Below are 21,180 nucleotides of genomic sequence, written 5' to 3'. Positions count from 1 at the left end.
CTTTGAAACAGCATACCTGTATCCCTTGGATAAATATCTAGTAATGTAATTGCTGGATTGATTGCAGGGTAGTTCTATTTTTATTATTCTGAGGAACCTCTATAATGTTTTCTAGAGTGGCTGCACCAGTTTGCATTCCCACCAGCGGTGCAAAAGGGTTCCTCTTTGTCTGCATCCTTGCCAATATCTGTTGTTGCCTGAGCTGTTAATGTTAGCTATTCTGACAGGTGTGAGGTGGTATCTCATTGTGGTTTTGATTTGTATTTCCCTGATGATGAGTGATGTTGAGCATTTTTTCATGTGTGTGTCAGCCATCTGGATGTCTTTTTTGGAAAGGTGTCTATTCATGTCTTTTGCCCATTTTTTCACTGGATTATTTGTTTTTGGGGTGTTTGATAAGTTCTTTATAGGTTTTGGATCTAACCTTTTATCTGATATGTCATTTGCAAATATCTTCTCTTGTTCCATTGGTTGCCTTTTAGTTTTGCTGATTATTTCCTTCGCCGTGCAGAAGCTTTTTATCTTGATGAGGTCCCAATAGTTTATTTTTGCTTTTCTTTCCCTTGCCTCCAGAGACATGTCAAGTAAAAAATTGCTGTGGCCAAGGCCAAAGAGGTTGTTGCCTGATTTCTCTTCTAGGATTTTCCTGTCTTACATTTAGTTCTTTCATCCATTTTGAGTTTATTTTTGTGTATGGTGTAAGAAAGTGGTCCAGGTTCATTTTTCTGCGTGTCGCTGTCCAGTTTTCCGAGCACCACTTACTGAAGAGACTGTCTTTATTCCATTGGATATTCTTTCCTGCTTTGTCAAAGATTAGTTGACCATATGTTTGTGGTTGCATTTCTGGGTTCTCTATTCTGTTCCATTGATCTGAGTGTCTGTTCTTGTGCCAGTACCATACTGTCTTGATGATTACAGCTTTGCAATACAGCTTGAAGTCTGGAATTGTGATGCCTCCAGCTTTGGTTTTCTTTTTCAGGATTGCTTTGGCTATTTGGGGTCTTTTCTGGTTCCATACAAATTTAAGAATTGTTTATTCTAGCTCTTTGAAGAGTGCTGGTGTTGTTTTGATATGTATTGCATTGAATATGTAGATTGCTTTGGGTAGTATTGACATTTTAACAATATTTGCTCTTCCTATCCAGGAGCGTGGAATGTTTTTCCATTTTTTTGTGTCTTCTTCAAGGGCTTTCGTAAGCTTTCTATACTTTTCAGTGTATAGATTTTTCACCTCTTTGGTTAGGTTTATTCCTAGGTATTTTATGGTTACTTTGGTCAGTTTTAGAGCATTCCATCACTATCTCCCAAAGAACTCCTCATTTCCCCTTAACACCTACCCCCCCCCCCCACCCCAGCCTAGGCAACCATTTTTCCGCTTTCTTATTTTAGAGATTTGTCTATTCTAGACATTTCATATAAACAGAATCATGTGGTCCTTTGTGAATGACTTTTCTCACTTAGCATAATGGTTTAAAGGTTCATCCATGTGGTAGCATGCATACTAGTACTTCATTTCTTTTTATTGCCAAATATTCCATTGTGTGGATATATCACATTTATTTTAGCCATTCATTAGTTGGTGGATTCTTGGATTATATCCACTTTTTTTTTTTTTTTTTTTTTTAAGTCAGCTCCATCCCCAATGAGGGGCTTGAAGTCATGACTCTGAGATCAGAAGTCACATGCCCTATTGACTGAGCCAGCCAGGCGCCCCTGATTATTCCCACTTTTTGTCTACTGTGAATAATGGTATGCACATTTCTATGCAGATTTTTGTGTGGACATGCTTTCATTTCTCTTGGAATATATCTAGGAGTGGCGGTTCTTTGTTTAATTGTTTAAAGAACTGCCAAACTTTTTCCAAAGCAGCTGCACCATTTCCCATTCCTACCAGCAGTGAATGAGGAGGATTCCAATTTGTCTGTATCCTCATCAATTCTTGCTTTGTTGCTCTTGTTTTCTTGATCAGTTTTTTTTTTTTCTTATAGCCATCCTTGTAGGTGTGAAGTAGCATATCACAGTTTTGATTTGCATTTGCTTGATGGCTAATGATGTTGAGTATCTTTTCCTATGGCCATTTGTATATCTTTTTTTTTTTTTTTTTTTTGAGAAATGTCTATTCAGATTCTTGGCCCATTTTAATTAGGTTATTTGTTTATTATTGACTTGTGGGGGTTATTTAAATATTCTAAATTCAAGTCCATTGTCAGTTGTACAGTTTGCAAAAATTTTCTCCCAATTGGTGGATTGTGTTACCACTGTCTTAAATCTTTTTTTTTTTTTTTTAAGTTTGATTGATTTTGAGATAGAGAGCATGCAAGTGGGGGAGGGTCAGAGAGAGAGGGAGAAAGAGAGAATCCCACACAGGCACCACACTGTCAGCGCAGAGGGGCTTGAACTCACGAACTGTGAGATCCTGACCTGAGCTGAAGTTGGAAGCTCAACCAACTGAGCCCCCCAGGTGCCCCAGTTGTGTTACCACTTTCTTGATGGTGTCCTTTGAAGCAGTTTTTAATTTTGATGATGCCCAGTTTATCTAATTTTTCTTTTGTTGCTTGTGGTTGGTGGTATATTTAAGAACCTGTTGCTAAATATAAGTTCTCTGCTTAAGGTTCTTAAATATAAGAACCTCTGCTAAATATAAACAGAGATTTCCTTGTGTTCTCTTCGAAAAGTTTTATGGTTTTAGCTGCAACATTTAGCTCTTTAATTCGTTTTGAGTTAAATTTTCTGTGTGGTATGAGAAAGGAGTTAATTCATTATTCTGCATGTGGATAGCAAGTTGTCTCAGTACTATTTGTTGAAAAAACTATTCTTTCCCTATTGAATTGTCTTAGCACCCTTGTCAAATGAATTGACTATAAAGGTGAGGGTTCATTTCTGTATTCTCATTCTATTTGATTGATTTTTTTTTTTTTATCTTTAAGCCAGGACTACACTATCTTTATTAAATTTTGAAATTAGGAAGTTCTAGTCTTCCAGTTTTGTTCTTTTGCAAGACTGTTGTGACTATTCTGGGTTCCTTGAGTTTCCATGTGAAATTTAGGGCAGCTTGTCAATTTCAGCAAAGAAGTCAGCTGGTATTGTGAGAGGCATTGTGCTGAATCTGTAGAATCATTGTAGATCTGGGAAATATTGCCATTTTAAGAATACTTAGTCTTTTATCCCCTGAACATGGGATCTCTTTCCTTATGTTTAGGTCAAATTTCTTTTAAAAATGTTGTTTAGTTTTCACAGTATAAGTTTTGCAGTTCTTTTGTTAAAATATTCATAGTTTAGTCTTTTTAGTGCTATTGTAAATGGAATTATTTTCTTAATTTCATTTTCAAGTTTAATTGCCCATGTTTAGAAATACATTTTAAAAATATGTATTTATTGTGTATCCTGCAACCTTGCCAAACTTGTTTATTAGATTAATGTTTCAGTAAACTTTTTAGGATTACCAGTCTGGGTGCTTTTTATTTTTCTCGCCTAATTGCCTTGGCTAGAACCTCTAGTGCAATGTTGAACAGATGTGGTGAAAGGAGAGGTGTTGTTCCTAATCTTAGGGGGAAACATTCCTTTCACCATTAAGTCTGATGTTAGCTGTGGGTTTTTCATAGACACTTTTTATCAGGTTGAGGGAGTTCCTGTTTGTTTGTACTTTGTTGACTATTTTTATCATGAAGCATGTTGAATTTTGTCAAATGGCTTTTTCTACACCTTTATTATAATTGTATTCATATTTCTATTTTTGAGTTAATTTCAGTAGTTTGCATCTTTCTAGGAATTTGTTGGTGTAATTTATGTTAACTAATTTGTTGGCATGAAGTTCATATTTTTTTAATTTCCGTAGGTTGGTAGTATGTTCCCAGTCTTGGTAATTAGTGTCTTCTCTCTCTCTTTTTTATCTTTTGGTCAGTTGAGCTAAATAAAGGTTTTCCAATTTTGTCAATCTTTTCAGAGAACCAATTTATGGTTTTGTTCACTATTGTTTTTCTGTTTTCTATTTCATTAGTTTCTGGTCTAATCTTTGCCATTTATTCTCTTCCATTTGCTTTGAGTTTAGTTGCTCTTTTATTTCCAGTATCTTATTTTTTTAAGTTTATTTATTTATTTTGAGAGAGAGAGAACACATGTGTGTGCACAAGTGGGGGAGGGACAGAGAGAGGGAGAGACAGAATCCTAAGCAGGTTCTGCACTTGGGACTCAAACTCACAAACTGTGAGATCATGACCTGAGCCAAGATCAAGAGTTGGACCTTTAACCAACTGAGCCGGTCAGGTATCCCTATTTCCAGTATCTTAAGGTGGAAGGTTATGTTATGATTTGAATTATTTTTTAAATACATCTGCAACTATAAATTTTCCTCTAAGTGCTGTTTTAGCTGTATTCATTTAACTCAAAATATGTTCTCATTTTTTTGGTGGTTTATTCTGGACCCATTGGTTATTTAGGAGTGTGTTAATTTGCAAGTATTTGTGAATTTCCCAAATTCTGTTATTGATTTTTTTCTAATGTTTATTTTTGAGAGAGAGAGCACGTGTGCACACGCTCACAAGCTGGTGGGGAGCAGAGAGAGAGGGGGACAGGGGATCTGAAGGGGGCTCTGTGCTGACAGCAGAGAGTCCAGTGTGGGATTTGAACTCATGAACTGTGAGATCACAACCTGAGCTAAAGTTGGATGTTTGACCAGTCGACTGAGCCACCCAAGTACCCCTCTGTTATTATTTCTAATTTTACTCCATTGTGATTAGAGAACATACTTTCTATAATTTCATTCTTTTTAAATGTATTGGGACTTGTTTTATGGCCCCAAATATAGTTTGTCCTGATACTGTTCCATTGCATTTAAGAATAATATGTATTCTGCTTTTGTTGGGTGGAATGTTGTATAGATTTTTGTAGATCTAGTTGATTTATAATGTTGCTTAAGTTTCTTATCTACTTGCTGATCTTCTACTTATCCATTATTTTAAAAAGAATATTTTTATTTTATTTTAGAGAGGGTGAGGGAGAGGGGGGAGAGAGAGAGAGAGAGGGAGAATGAATAAATGAATGAATGAATGAATGAATCTTAAGTAGGTTCCATGCTAAGTATGGAGCCTGATGTGGTTCTCAGTCCCACAATCCTGAGATCATACCTGAGCCGGAATCAAGAGTTGGTTTCTCAACCGACTGTGCCACTTGGGCACGCCTACTCATCCATCATTGTTCTTTATTTAAAAAAAATTTTTTTCATGTTTATTTTGAGAGAGAGCGAGAGCGAGCGAGAGCACAAGTGGGGGAGGGGCAGAGAGAGAATCCCAAGCAGACTCTGCACTGTTGGTAGAGCCTAAATGAGGGCTTGAATTCATGAACTGTGAGATCATGACCTGAGCTGAAACCAAGAGTCAGATGCCTAATGGACTGAGCCACCCAGGCATCCCTCATCCATTATTGTTCTATCCATCATTGAAAGTTAAGTCTCCAACTGTTGTTGAATTTGTCTATTTCTCCCTTTTTTTCTGTCAGTTTTTGCTTCAGATATTTTAGAGCTCTGTTTTTAGGTACATGTATGTTTATAAATGCTATATCTTCCTGAGTTCACCCCTTTTTCAATAAAAATGTTTCTCTTTGTCTCTAGTAACTTTTTTTTTTTGTTTTAATGTCTATATTGTCTAATAGTAGTATAGCCACTCCGACTTTCTTATGGTTGCTGTTTGCATATCTTTTTTCATCTTTTTACTTTTAAGCTATTTATATTTTTGAATCTAAAGTGGTTTCCTGTAGATAGCATATAGATGAATCTTGTTTTTTTAAATCCAATTTGACATTCTCTTTTGATTGTTTAATCTATTAATATTTAATGTTATTGTTATACATGGATTTAGTCTGTCATTTTTTATTTTATATATCTCATTTTTCCCGTGTTCTTTTTTTACTGCTTTCTTTTGAAATAGTTAAATATTTTCTTAAAAAAAATTTTTTTTTTTAAATTTATTTTTGAGAGACAGAGCATGAGTGGAGGGACAGAGAGAGGGAGACACAGAATCTGAAGCCAGCTCCAGGGTCTGAGCTGTCAGCACAGAGCCTGATGTGGGGCTTGAACTCACGAACCTTGAGATCATGAGCTGAGCTGAAGGCAGATGCTTAACTGACTGAGCCACTTAGGTACCCTAAGTAAATATTTTCTAATGTCACATTTTAATTTCTTTAATTTTTTTTTCACTATTTAAAAAATTTTCCCGGTGCTTGGGAAGCTTAGTCGGTTAAGCATCCAACTCTTGATTTTAGCTCAGGTCATGATCTCCTGGTTGTGAGATCAGCCAGCATCAGGCTTCTTGTTGGGCGTGTAGCTTGCTTAAGATTCTCTCTCTCCCTCTCCCCCTGGCTCTCCACAGCTTGTGTGCACATGTGCTCTCTCTCTCAAAAAAATTTTTTTTCTTAGTGGTTGCTCTAGGGCTTACTGTATACATCTTATTAGAATCTACTTCAGATTTAGGTTAACATAATTTTAGTGAGAAATAGGTGCATTACTCCTATATAGCTCTATCTCTTCTTCCTCCTTTTTATACTATTACTGTTATATACGTTACATTTATATGTTATAAACCTAGAAATAGTTATTTTTTGTAATTTTATGTTAAAGAAGCTAAGAAAGGCAAGCCAAGTATATGTTTATAGAGTTTGTCATATTAACTCTCTTATTTACCATTTCTCAATTCTTTTCATTTGTTCCTTTGGATTGGAGTTACCATCTGGTGTCATTTGCTTTCTCCAGTAAGATGTTTCTCCTATTTCCTTTGTATTGTTAATATTGAATATATTACATTTCTATATTTTATAGTCCCAGCAATACAATTTTAAAATGTTATTTTATGCAATTGCTTTTTCTTTTCTATTTTTCTTTTTTTTTTTTAATTGCATTTCATTTTTAAAACATTTAAGAGGAGAAAGTCAAAGAAATAGTGTTTTTCTATTTTTGAAAATTACATAATTACATTTACGGGAGCTTGTGTGTGTGTGTGCGTGCATGTGTGTCTTTGAATAACCCTCTGGGTCACTTGCTTTCAGCTTGAACTTCCTTTAGTAAGTTCAGGGTAAGGTCTGATAGCAGTGAATTCTCTGTTGTTGTTTTCTGAGAGTATTTTATTTTACTTTCAGTTTTGATAGACAGTTTTACTGAATTCTTGGTTTTTTCTTTCAGCAATTTGGATATACCATCACCCTGCCTTCTGGTCTCCATTGTTTCTGATAAGAAACATTGATTAACATTGATTAATCTTGTACTTGGTTGCTATGTATGTTTTTTCTCAAGCTGCTATAAATGTTATCTCTTTGTCTTTTACCATTTTTACTATGAAATGTCTTTGTATTTATCTTACTTGGATTTGTTGACTTTCTTGGATATATAGATTTTTATCAGACTGGGAATGTTTCCAGCCATTATTTCTTCAAGTATTTTTTCTTCTTTTTCTCTCTTCTCTCCTTCTGATTCTCCCTCTACATATACATTGGTGTGCTTAATGATGTTCCACATTTCTTTGAGGCTCTGATAAGTTTTCTTTATTCTCTCTTTTCTCTGGTGTTTGGATTACATACTCTTTTTCAATCTATCTTCAGGTTTGCTTATTCTCTCTTCTGCTAGTTTAGATCTATTGTTGAGCCCTTCTAATGAATTTTTCATTTTTTTTTTCATTTTTTTTTAAGTGAGCTCCATGCTTAACGTGGGGCTTGAACTTAGAACCCCATGATCAAGAGCTACATACTCTACTGTCTGAGTCAAGTGCCCCTATAGCATTTTTTAACTCTAGAATTTCCATTTGATTCTTTTTTGCAATTTGCATGTCCTAATAGATATTTTCTGTTTGATGAGACATGGTCATCATAGCTTCCTATATTTTAAAAATGTTTTCTTTTAGGAGTGTCTGGGTGACTCAGTTTAGCATCTGACTTCAGCTCAGGTCATGATCTTGTGGTCTGTGGGTTTAAGCCTGAAACCTGCTTTGGATTCTGTGTCTCCCATTCCCTCTACCCTTCCCCTGCTCATGCTCTCTTTCTCAAAAATAAATAAACATTAAGAAAATGTTTTATTTTTTAAACATTTATAATGGCTGTTTTGAGGTTTTCAAAGCCCATGTTTGAGTTAGTTCTGACCCCAGGAGGATTCTTCTTGACTGTCTCTTTCCTGTTTTTCTCATGTGAACTTCTAGCTTACGGTTTATCTTTTTATTTTAATTAGGAGGAACCACCAGCCTCCTCTTATTTGCTGCTTACCACCAAGTTCTGCATTATTTTTGAGAAGAGTGACCCTCCAGCCTCCTTTCCGGGTTGATAAAGTTTTACATGTATTTTTGAAGGCTCATTTTCTCCTTCAACGAGTACTGTTTTAGGTGATATAGGTGAGGTAGAAAGACATTGTGATGTCAACAGAACAAGGAGATAGTAAAGAATGGAACTTGAGTGAAAGTAGAGAAGGGTTCAGTTCTGTTGACTGGCTTTTGGAAAGTCCTCAGCAGTAGAATCTAATCATGCCTGGAAGGTGTGGAATATACCCATACCAAAGACTTCAGAATCTCTCCACTAAGCCAGAAGTAGGCAAGCTATGGCCTGTGGGCCAAATCCAGCCTGTGACCTGTATGTAGGGCCTAGGAATGAAGAGTGGTTTTTACATTTTTGAAGGGATGTTTAAAGAAAAAAAAAGTGTGCAACAGAGGCTGTATATAGCCTGCAAAGTTGAAAGTATTATTAAATATCTACTGTAAGTTTACCAACCCTTGCTGTAAGCAATTGAACAGAGAATCCATTGAGCAGAGAAATGACATGATCAAAGTTAGGGACTTAGAATAATGAGTTTGCTAGCAGTAGCCTTAATCTAAACTGGTCTTCTGCATACAATGGCTGTGAAGAGGAGCAAGGAGGCTATTGCTAGTTGCAGTCTGAGGGTACTGCTTCTGTTCTAGGTGAGAAGCATTGGAAAGAGAAACCTAGAGTAAGATTTATAGTGGGTGCCATTGCAAATATTGCATAGAAAACACCTGAAAAAACAAGGTGTTAGATGAGGAGGCCAGGGAAAAGCTTGAGAGCACAGGTTTTCCTTGGAAAGTTATAAAGATGACTTTTCCCACAGTTACAGATTGTATGGATACCAGTAGATGGGAATAGAGTGATGATATTACTCAAACTGTGACCATTTAATGGTATTAGTAGGTGTTCATTACAAAAAAGTATTCAATGGTCAGATAAGTCTAGGAAATACTAGATAAAACAATATTCAACAGATTTCATTATTGCTTGACTTCTTGTGCCTTTATCTGAAAATGTGTCTAAGAGTGTGTTAGTGTCTGTGTAGTCCAAATTCATTTAACTCTGGAATGTTTTTGTTTTCCAAACCCAAGGAACATCTAATGGTGTGAAAGTGCTGTTTGAATAATGCTCGAGAGATGTCTTGAGGTAGAAAGAAGGGGTGTGGAAGCTTAAATCCAATAGCTTTATCTTTTCAGTAAAGTAGGAGAGGTTGTGGAAAGTGGAACAAGTTGAAATTTCATTTGGAGGAGTCTGATAGGTAATAAAAAGTTGAATTAAAGAATTGATTTTATTGAAAATAGAACTACCCTACGGTCCAGCAATTGCTCTACTAGGTATTTACACAAAGGATCCAAAAATACTAATTGGAAGCAAGGATACATGCACCCGGGTGTTTATAGTAGCATTATCAACAGTAGCCCAATGGAAAGAGACCAAATGCCCATCGACTCCAAATTCCCCTCGACTGATGAATGGATAAAGAAGATGTGGTGTGTGTGTGTGTGTGTGTGTGTGTGTGTGTGTGTGTGTGTGTGTGTGTATGATGGAATATTAGCCATTAAAAGAAGAGTGAAATCTTGCCATTTGCAATGACATGGATGGGGCTAGAGAGTGTTATGCTAAGCGAAATAAGTCAGTAAGAGAAGGACAAATAGCATATGATTTTACTCATGTTTGGAATTTAAGAAACAAAACAAATAAACATGGGAAAAAAAGAGAAGCAAACCAAGAAACAGATTCCTGAATATAGAGAACAAACTGGTGGTTACCAGAGGGGAGGTGGGTAGGGAGATGAGTTAAATGGATGATGGGGAATAAGGAGGGTACTTGTGATGAACACTGGATGTTGTATGTGTTAAATCACTAAATTCTATACCTGAAGCTGGAAAAAAAAATGCTTTTAGCTGGATAGATCCATCTGAAGTTAGCAAATAAAAATTTCTAGTATATAATACAGTGGGTTTTTGCTCCTAAAACTGGGTTCCACAGGGATTGGAAAGTTGGTATTTCTATGTCAGAAAGTTAGGGTCACTAGGGAATCTTGAATGTTAGGGAAGCTACAGTTCTGGGGCACTTAAGTAGAGCTGCACGGCTGTATTGCCTTGAAATTACATTCCTCTTATTTCCTGTAACTTGGTAGTTAGATCTAGAGATTTGGTTAGATGCATTTGTGATACTTTTGGCAAGAATGCTTCATAGATGGTGGTTTCTATTTCTACCAGGAGGCACAGAATGTCTGGTTGTCTCTCATCTTATGATGTTACTGCTGTTGGTGGTGATTATTCTGTCATTTCTTTTTCATTTATTAGCTGAAATATTTCTATGAAATGTTTTTTCGTCAAATTATTGGGGTTACTCTGAGGAACAGTTTGAGTATTTCCTTTTATTTTCTATGATTCAAGATAATAAGTTTGTTTCCTAACATTCTCCAAAGATGACCAGTGAGGTGTTTTGCTTTTTTTTTTTTTTTTTTTTTTGCTTTTTAAATATTATTATGAACTTACAGGTTCAAATTTGTTTGATGTATTTCCGTGTATTTCAGGTATACAAAGTTGCTTAAACTTGGGCCAGTTGGGAGCATACATGCCCACCTTAAGTGACTCCGGTAGTGTTTAGTAGGTTTCTTGCTGTCTGGTATGACTAGATGTTCCAGGTTCATCTTGTACATGTCCTGCCCTACCTTGGGAAATGGTATTCAAGACTATAAACACAAGGGATATTTATTGTTAATGAGTTGGTCATTATTTCCAAAGAGATCCAAGAAATACATATTGTATCATTTTAAGATTTACTTATCATTAGCACACAGACATTTCCAGTTCACATTCAGGACTGCATTATTTTTACTTAACCTAATTGATCTGAATCTGTATCTGCCATACCCGAAATCCTGGTTCTCATCATAATTATTCACTTTCTTTATCCCACTAATATGGTACAGTCTCAGAGTAATTATACCAACATTATCTCTAACATATGATGATTATTAACAGTTAAAAATTTTTTACTGGCTGTTTTTATCTCCAGGGTATGTCCATATGCTAGGAATATATATAGCCAAAATATAGTCAGATCATAAATTTTAAAGTCATTTAAAATAATCGCTGTTTGATTCATTTATTTCATTTTATTTTAACTTTTAGGAATTGCTTTAATTTTTTTTCTAACTATATAAAACATGTACATAATTCTAAAGTCTAATTTATGAAACAAGGTGTATTCAGAGAAGTCTGGCTTCCATCCCTCTCCCCTCTCCCCTTATTCTCTCTCCCTGTCTGCCCACCCCCAGTGTCTAGTTATCCTTTCATTTTAAAAAGTAAGCAGGGGCGCCTGGGTGGCTCACTCTGTTAAGTGTCTGACTTTGTTTGGCTCAGGTCATGATCTCACGGTTTGTGGGTTCGAGCCCTGTGTCGGGCTCTGTGCTGACAGCTTGGAGTTTAGAGCCTGAAGCCTACTTTGCATTCTGGGTCTCCCTCTCTGCCCCTTCCATGCTTGTGCTCTCTCTCTCTCAAAAATAAACATTTAAGATAAAATAAAAGGTAAGCAAAGAGGTGTATTCATTCTTCCTTCCTCACCTTTTTCTTTCCTCACCTTTTTAAACAGCCGCATACTGTACATATTTTTTTCCTATCTTACCTTCTTCACATAATGATATATCCATCCTGTAGATCACTCCATAGTAGTATATAGAAGTATTCTGCATAATCAGTCCCCACAATTGATGGTGTATTAGTGTAAAAGGATAATTTTAGTTTTATTAGTTTAAAACTTCAGAGTTTCTTTGTATTCTTAATGGCTTTGCAAGTAATAGTAAACATTTGTTAAAATGAAACTTTATTATTAAAGTATCTCAAGAAGAGCTTTTCAAGTTTAGTTTACATTTTCTTATGGCTTCATTGATTTACTATAATTATTTTACCATAATAATTAAAAAATTTTTTAATTTAAAATTTTTCACAGTGTAATGTTAGTTTCAGGTGTACAATATAGTGATTCAGCACTTCCATACAACACTCCGTGCTCATCACAAGTGCCCTCCTTACCCTCTTGCACTGTTGGTGGGAATGCAAACTGGTACAGCCACTCTGGAAAACAGTGTGGAGGTTCCTCAAAAAATTAAGAATAGACCTACCCTATGACCCAGCAATAGCACTGCTAGGAATTTACCCTAGGGATACAGGAGTCCTGATGCATAGGGGCACTTGTATCCCAATGTTTATAGCAGCACTCTCAACAATAGCCAAATTATGGAAAGAGCCTAAATGTCCATCAACTGATGAGTGGATAAAGAAATTGTGGTTTATATACACAATGAAGTACTACGTGGCAATGAGAAAGAATGAAATATGGCCCTTTGTAGCAACGTGGATAGAACTGGAGAGTGTGATGCTAAGTGAAATAAGCCGTACAGACAAAGACAGATACCATATGGTTTCACTCTTATGTGGATCCTGAGAAACTTAACAGAAACCCATGGGGGAGGGGAAGGAAAAAAAAAAAAAAGGTTAGAGTGGGAGAGAGCCAAAGCATAAGAGACTCTTAAAATCTTAGGGGCGCCTGGGTGGCGCAGTCGGTTAAGCGTCCGACTTCAGCCAGGTCACGATCTCGCGGTCCGTGAGTTCGAGCCCCGCGTCGGGCTCTGGGCTGATGGCTTGGAGCCTGGAGCTTGTTTCCGATTCTGTGTCTCCCTCTCTCTCTGCCCTTCCCCCGTTCATGCTGTGTCTCTCTCTGTCCCAAAAATAAATAAACGTTGAAAAAAAAATTAAAAAAAAAAATCTGAGAACAAACTGAGGGTTGATGGGGGGTGGGAGGGAGGGGAGTTTGGGTGATGGGTATTGAGGAGGGCACCTTTTGGGATGAGCACTGGGTGTTGTATGGAAACCAATTTGACAATAAATTTCATATATTGAAAAAAAAATAGTTATTGGACAAAAAAAAAAGTGCCCTCCTTAATTCCCATCACCTGTTTAACCCATCCCCCCACTCACCTCCCCTCTGGTAACCATCAGTTTGTTCTCTATATTTGAGTCTGTTCTTGGTTTGCCTCTCTCCCTTTTTCCTTTGCTTATTTGTTTTGTTTCTTAAATTCCACATATGAGTGAAATCATGTGGTATTTGTCTTTCTCTTACTGACTTATTTTGCTGAGCATTATACTCTCTAGTTCCATCTATGTCATTACAAGTGGCAAGATTTCATTCTTTTTTATGGCTGAATATTCTATTTGTGTGTGTGTGTGTGTGTGTGTGTGTGTGTGTGTGTGTGTGTGTATGTATACATGTATATACACACACCACATCTTCTTTATCCATTCATCAATTGATAGACACTTGGGCTGCTTCCATAATTTGGCTATTGTAAATAATGGTGGATGCATGTATCCCTTTGAATTAGTGTTTTTGTTTTTTGGGTAAATACCCAGTAGTGTGATTACTAGGTCATAGGATAATTGTATTTTGGGGAACCTTCATACTGTTTTCCACAAGTGGCTGCAACAGTTTTCATTCCCACCAACACTGTAAGAGGGTTCCCCTTTCTCCCATAGTAATAATTTTTAACGTAGCCTACATCCTACATGTGTTGTGCTATCTGAATGCTCCGTATTGGAATTTGAGAAGAAACCAGTAGGGTTAATCAAACATCAAACTAGTCATCTCTTTATAAAATCTCAATTTTTTTTTAACGTTTATTTATTTTGAGAGAGAGAGAATGAGAATGAGCAGGGGAGGGGCAGATAGAGAGAGAGAATCCCAAGCAGGCTCCACAATCAGTGGGGAGCCAAACATGGGGCTTGATGTCACGACTGTGGGATCATGACCTGAACCGAAATCGGGAGTTGGACACTTAACCTAGACTGAGCCACCCAGGCGTCCCTAAAATCTCAATCTTAAAACTAAAACACATAACTATACATGGTACTTTTATGTATCCTCCTAAATAAGGCTAGTTAGTATTCTGCTGCTCCTAATATATTTATAACTTGGACCACAAAAAAATATTAAATTTAACTCGTAAATTTCTACGTGAAACTTTGTTGTTTAATAGAGTATTATTTAGAGCAGTTACAGGTTCACAGCAAAATTGAGCAGATGGAACAGAGATATCCCATATACCCCTTACCCACACATGCATAGTGTCCTCCATTATCAACATATACACGAGGGTGGTACATTGGTTATGGTCAATGTGTCTACGTTGATAATGCATCGTTATCACCCAGAGCCCACGCTGGATACTAGGCTTCATTCTTGGTGTTGTATATTTCATGGGTTTGGACAGATGTATAATGACATGTAACCGCCATTCTAGTAACATACAGAGTGTCTTCACTGCCCTCAACCACCTCTTGTGCTCTGCCTAGTCCTCTAGTCCTCCCTGAGGATTAAAGTTTAATTTTTTTTATTTTTTATTTTTTTATTTTTTTCTGCTCAAGTTTAATTTTAAAATGAGCTTATATTAACACCTCAGGATTTTATTTTACACAAATCATTTCAGCCCATCCCTTTTAGTGAAAATAACTATTAGGAACTAGTTCTTTAAAAAATTTTTTTTTGTTTATTTTTTTTGAGAGACAGTGAGCGAGAGAGAGTGTGTGAGTGGTGGAGGGGTAGAGAGAGAGAGAGAGAGGACAGAGGGTCTGAAGTGGGCTCTGTGCTGACAGCTTGGAGCCCGAAACCTGCTTCAGATTCTGTGTTTCCCTCTCTGCCCCTCCACCACTCACACTCTTTCCCTCTCTCTCTCTCAAGAATAAATAAAAACATTAGAAGTATTTCCTTTTTTAAAAATTTTTTTAATGAAAGTGGTTCATCAATGGTAGAATTGCAGTCAGATGCCTTCATTTTCTTTTTTTTTTTTTTTTTAATTTTTTTTTTTTCAACGTTTATTTATTTTTGGGACAGAGAGAGACAGAGCATGAACGGGGGAGGGTCAGAGAGAGAGGGAGACACAGAATCGGAAACAGGCTCCAGGCTCTGAGCCATCAGCCCAGAGCCTGACGCGGGGCTTGAACTCACGGACCGTGAGATCGTGACCTGGCTAAAGTCGGACGCTTAACCGACTGTGCCACCCAGGCGCCCCCAGATGCCTTCATTTTCAAATGCGAAGTCTACCATTTTTTCTTCAGTCTTCTATTAGTAGGAATTTTCTTATTTTTATTTTATTGAGATAATATAACATAATGATTTGATATTTATATATGTTGGAAAATGATCACAATAAGTCTAGTTATATCCAGCACCATACAGTTACAAATTGTTTTTCTTTGTGATAAGATCTTTTAATATCTACTCTTAGCTACTTTCAAATATGTAATACAGCATTACTATTGTTTTTTGAGAGAGAGAGCGAGCAAGTGAGGGAGGGGCAGAGGGGAGGAGGAGGAGAGAGAGAATCCCACAAGGGGCAGAGAGAGAGAGAGAGAGAGAGAGAGAGAGAGAAGCAGGGCTCAACCAAAGCAGGGCTCAAACTCATGAACTGTGAGATCATGACCTGAGCTGAAGTCAGATGCTTAACTGACTGAGCCACCCAGGTGGCTGTAATACAGCATTATGAAATGTAGTCACCATGCTGTACTTTACATTCTGTGACTTAGGAATTTTCTTTCTCAAGAGAAATTCTGGTCATGTCATGCTTATTTATTTTCTAAGTCCCATTTAATCTGATTTCACAAAAATTCCAACCTAGTCATTTTACCTTAAATGTGGAAGTGGCTGGGTCTATATTTGGATTGTTGCCATCGTTTGAGTGTGGATTCTTGTGGGATAGTCTTCACTGTAATCTGCACTCAAAAAGGAAGGAGACTTGTTGGGGCATCTGGGTGGCCCAGTTGATTAAGTGTCTGACTCGGTTTAGGCTCAGGTCATGATCATAGTTTGTGAGATCGAGCCCCATATCAGGCTCTGCGCTGACAGCACAGAGACTGCTTGTGATTTTCCCTTTCCCTCTGCCCTTCCCTCACTCTGTCTTTCAAAATAAGTAAATAAACATTAAGAAAGAGAAGGGAAGGAGACTTCCTCTCACTGCTCTAGGACCTCTTTTTGGCCATTTAATCTCTGGGCTTTATGAGAATATAAATTTAATACCATAAGAACAAGGTAAGCAAAGGTTTAATTGTCCTTAAGGGTATCTTATTTGAGAATACTCTCTACCAACATACTGCTTTCTATAAAAGTTACCTGGTTTCTCTGTGTATGGCTGACTCTCTTTATTGTTTTCTCTAGTGCATTCCTCTCTTTGTTCAACTTGTTTTGGAGAGACTAACCCGAGGAGTGAAAACTAGTGAGCTCCGCACCATGTGTCTTCAGGTTGCCATTGCTGCCTTGTACTACAACCCTGATTTGCTGCTACATACTTTAGAACAAATTCAGTTGCCTCACAATCCTGGACCGTTAACTGTACAGTTTATAAATCAGTGGATGAATGATACGGATTGTTTTCTTGGGTATGTGTCTTTTGGATTTTACTCTACATTTCTGTTTCTGGAACATTGATTTTAAAAATGTAAAATAGCATATAAAGAGGTAATTTTCATTTTTAAGGATTATTTTTAGTGCATTGTAAACATAAATTTTAATTTTTAGAGAATTAAACTGTGTTTCAGTAGTATAATCTAGTGGAAAGAATGCAGGCTCTGAAAATTAGGTATAGTCTGTCCCTAGTTGTTTTTTACTTGCATGATAGCATTAGATCTTTAGGCAAGGAGAACTAAGTGTCCATCAGGTTCCATGACTATTAAGTGTGTATAGGGAAAAACATTCTAAACGGGGTCAGGTTTCTAAGGAAAATGCCAGTCTGCTAAAGATGTACTGGCCCAGGTTATTGGATATTGGAACTGTGCAGATCTCAAGGGAGCTTGTTCTCAAATGTGAGGTCAGAAAGAAGGATTGTTCGTTGTAGCTTGGGTGCTTCCCTGGTGCGAGAGTTTGTCTTCATGTGAAGCACTCTCCTACTTCTCAAACATAAGAAAAATGAGATGCCGAGTAGTAGGTACATGCTCACCTCAAGTGACCCCACACCTATTAGTGATTGTTATGCTAGAATTTGAGCTAGATTGTAATTAATTTGTTTAAAACATTAGATACAACTAGTGCTTTGTTTTTTAAGTTTTGTAAGAGAACATTTAGAAATGATATCATTTAGAAATGCTGAGGAAGGAGAATTCCAGTAGGAGTAGTCAGGACACTGCCAAGTGATAGAGGTGTGAATTAGCATGGCAGAACAGGTGTGGGGGAAGATACTAACAAGCTGCTGCGTGTATTCTAGTTTTTCTACTTGTAGGATACTGGAATTTGTCATTGATTTAGATTTTTTATTAAAGACTTGAAGGGAAGAACATACTTTAAAAAATTGTGCTTGAAGTTTTCTCTGACAAAGATTTAGGGAGCAGAGGCTTTGTCACTCACAGTTATGCAGTTGGAATGCTTCTCTTTATTAGCATCTAGAAGCAGTTTTCCAAAGATAGAAAGGCCATTTCTACTGTTGCACAGACTGGACAGGCTTGGCTTATGCTTCCTTGGTTTCCTTACAGTCCTACTTGATAATTATCTTTCCTGCTGTGATCCTCTTGACACCTAATGTGCACCCCTATTGGGGGGCATCCTCAGGTCCAGTGCAGTTCCTGTTATAATATACTCCTTTGGCTTTAGTAACTTGAATCAGGCAATGCAGTGGGCTGGGACTGGCTGGGTAGTGTGGCAGGCGTGTGGTGGTGACACAGGCACGGCCTGGGAAGCGGCCACTGGAGCCAGAGCTGGAGTTGGAGCTGGTGGAGTTCTCTTTGATCTGTGCTCCTCCTCCTAGCCTCCAGGATGGCAGAGATTGTCGCTTCTCTGACAGAGAGCACGTTCTCAGGCTTGGAAGATTCTAGCAGTGACAGGAGTGAAGATGACTCGGCAGAGGGAGAAGATAGGATCAGCAGTGATGGAGAAGACCACTGGGCCACAGGTGCAGGCCAGGACCTCTTCCCCAAGGACAGAGGACATCTGGAACATGGTGGGCATGGGCATTGGGCACGGATGGCAGACACGGCTACAAGCCCCTGCGTACTCGTGACAAGCTGGACCAGGTTCTGGACAAAGTGGATGATCCTGACTACTGGTGCATGATGCAGGACTGGATGACAGGGCACGACTTATGGCTGACTGATGAGCAGGTGGCCCTGGCATGGTGGCTGCAGAGGGGCCAGTTGGGGGACATGAGCTTCGATCTGTATGAGCTGGCTATGGACTTCTTCACTGGGGACCTGGTGCTCCACTCAGTAACCAGCTGACCTGCTGACAAGCACAGCATCATCCCATCCCTGGTGGAGAAGGAGAGGGTCTCTCACTTGGGGCATATGCCATTAAGATGGGCCAGATGCAGCTTCACGGGCCCCAGAACCCCACCCCTAGCTTCAGTAATCTGTGGGTGTGGAAGACCCCGATGTTGGGCCGGATGGGCACAAGATACACATACCCACTCCCAAGCTGGTCCTCGGCATCACACTGAGTTCTACGGCTCACCTCCTGCGTATCTGCCCAGCGAAGAGGTGTGGGAGCAATGGGAGCCAGGTGAGAGGAAGCCCACCTTCCCGCCACGCAAGTTTCTGAACCTGCGGGGTGTGCCTGTGTATAGCTGTTTCCTCCAGGAATGCTTCACATGCTGCCTTGACCTCTACTGTGTCCACGGCAGTGCAAGGTGAGGGTGAATGTGAACCCTGAAGACCTCGTCCCCAAACTGTCCCAGCTGCAGGACCCACAGCCTTTCCTCGCATGTCAGGTCCTCGTCTCTAGAGGCCCCAGCAACCTTGTCCACCACCTTAGTGTCATCCTGGAGAGGGCCAGTGGCTGGCTTCAGGCTCCGACGATGGCTTACTATGACTCTGGGAGGTGGCTGCCACCCGCTGCACGAGGACCGTGCCCGTTGTGGGTATGCTGAGGAGTATTGGCCGGAACACTCACCCCACCATCTGCCTGGTGGCTGTGGCTGTAGAGGACGTGGTGCTGCTACTGATCCTGGCCTTGGGGGCCCAGCTGGTGGTGGGCAGCGAGGACCAGCTGCTGTGTGCCTTCATCCCACCTGAGATGCCGGCCGTTCAGCCTGCCTACTGGCTGGAGGCCCCAGAGGAGAAACGCCAGGGGGACCTGTGGCTGCACATCCGCCATGGGAAGCCTGTGACTCTGTTGACCTGGCATGGGTGTGGGGACTTCTTGGCTGTGGTCCTGGCCCCTGCAGGCCACACACAGGTGCTGATCCACTAGCTGAGCTGACGCTGCAGGCAGACCCCCTTCTGCAACCATGGCCAGGTGACGTGAGTGGCCTTCTACTCTGTCCCATCCTTTGTGTTAGTGACTTTCCAGTGCAGCATCTGCCTTTACTATCTCCTGTGCCAGGAGCTCACCCAGAAGCTGAGACCGAACTGTAAGTGGGTGTCCAGCCTGGCAGTGCACCCTGCAGGGGACAAGGTCATCTGTGGGAGCTATGACAGCAAGCTGGTGTGGTTTGATCTGGACCTTTCTGGTGAGCCGTACAGGGTGGTGAGGCACCACAGGAGGACCCAAGGGCTGTGGCCTTCCACACCTGGTACCAGGTCTTCACATCTAGCTCTGACCACGGGAGTGTCATTGTCTGCCAGTGACCTGCTGCAGAACCAACTGCTGGTGCCTGTGAAGGTGCTGTGGGGACACGTGCTGAGCCAAGACCTGGGTGTACTGGATGTGGCTTTCCGCCCTGGCCCCAGCTGTGGGTTTTCTCAGGGGCCAATGGCACCGTCTGCCTCTTCACCTAAGCCACCCTGTTTCCTGAGGGGCCAGGCCATGTGTTTGCTCAGGATCTTAATAGAGGTGTTCACCCAGCTTGGGGGGGAAAAAAAAAGAGCAATGCGAATAACAGTAGCTTATAATATATTCATCATTTCATCTGCTTCGGATTCAGCCTCCCTCTCTCCCTCTGCCCCTCCCCTGCTCGTGCTTTGTCTCTCCCTCTCTCTCAAAAATAAACATTAAAAAAATTTTTTTCCCTTCAGAATCAAATTTTCCTTATGCTATGTTATAGCAGAGTATATTTAATTGATTTACTTATAGTCATTAAGTTTAGCTTGCTTATTATATGCTGAGTTTCTGAATAGCTTTTGGCACTGGGGGTACAGTGTGTGTGCTGAGAAACCTTGTAGACCAATCTAATGAAGACACAGTCTGAATTTTTCCTTTTTTCCATTGGATAGGAATTTTATGCTGTCAAATACAGGTATTCCTGCTTTAATAGAACTTGTTATGCCAAGGCACAGATAAAGCATTTAAATCAGTTATAAATTGATACTATAGTAAGATTCACCATATTGATTACAGACTTTTATAGCTCTTTGATGATAAGTGGTTTACAAAATTTGGTTTATATAGGATTTCACGTAGTACAAGATGGGGGATCCCTCTGTATAATTCCATTGAGTGAACCTTAAAAATCACCTTGGCCATTTTTTCTTGTAGAATCTTCAGTTGTCCTCATTTCTCATGAGTACATTTTTTTCTTTGTGATTTGTAGGCATCATGACCGGAAGATGTGTATAATAGGACTGAGTATCCTTTTGGAATTGCAAAACCGACCTCCTGCAGTAGATGCTGTGGTGGGACAGATTGTACCCTCAATTCTTTTCCTTTTCCTTGGCCTAAAGCAGGTTTGTGCTACCAGACAACTGGTAAACCAGGAAGATCGCTCAAAAGCAGAGAAGGCTGATATGGAAGAAAACGGTAAAGTCTTCTAATTGTAATGAATGCTAGAATTGATTTTGATTTGAGCATGCATTTTCTCTGAATTTTAGTCTATTTGGAATCATTCAGTTACATTCTTTGGCTTGTTGCACATTTAACAAATATTTTGGGTTTGGTTGACATATTCTGCAATGTAAATTTAAATCTGTTAATTTTTTGACATTTAAATAA

General features: G+C 39.1%; 2 protein-coding genes across 5 annotated transcripts in view; both read left to right on the top strand.

The window, feature by feature from the left end:
* Positions 1–21,180, top strand: part of IPO8 (importin 8) — an 85,476-nt gene that overhangs the window by 49,206 nt on the left and 15,090 nt on the right. For 3 of the 4 annotated variants that reach the window (XM_045462498.1, XM_045462499.1, XM_045462500.1), the window contains 2 exons: positions 16,486–16,706; positions 20,783–20,988. In XM_045462498.1, coding sequence (XP_045318454.1) covers positions 16,486–16,706; positions 20,783–20,988 — 427 coding nt within the window. The remainder of the gene's footprint in view (positions 1–16,485; positions 16,707–20,782; positions 20,989–21,180) is intronic. The other variant, XM_045462501.1, reaches the window with a different exon arrangement.
* LOC123589906 (ribosome biogenesis protein BOP1-like) lies at positions 16,718–20,776 on the top strand. The gene has a single exon (XM_045462502.1). The coding sequence runs from the start codon at positions 19,174–19,176 to the stop codon at positions 19,501–19,503; it is 330 nt and encodes a 109-aa protein (XP_045318458.1). The 5' UTR covers positions 16,718–19,173; the 3' UTR covers positions 19,504–20,776.

Source organism: Leopardus geoffroyi, chromosome B4, assembly GCF_018350155.1.
Source record: "Leopardus geoffroyi isolate Oge1 chromosome B4, O.geoffroyi_Oge1_pat1.0, whole genome shotgun sequence".
Lineage (NCBI taxonomy): Eukaryota > Metazoa > Chordata > Mammalia > Carnivora > Felidae > Leopardus > Leopardus geoffroyi.
The sequence above is the reverse complement of the archived record's forward strand: the minus strand, read 5'-3'. Positions and strand labels throughout refer to the sequence as shown.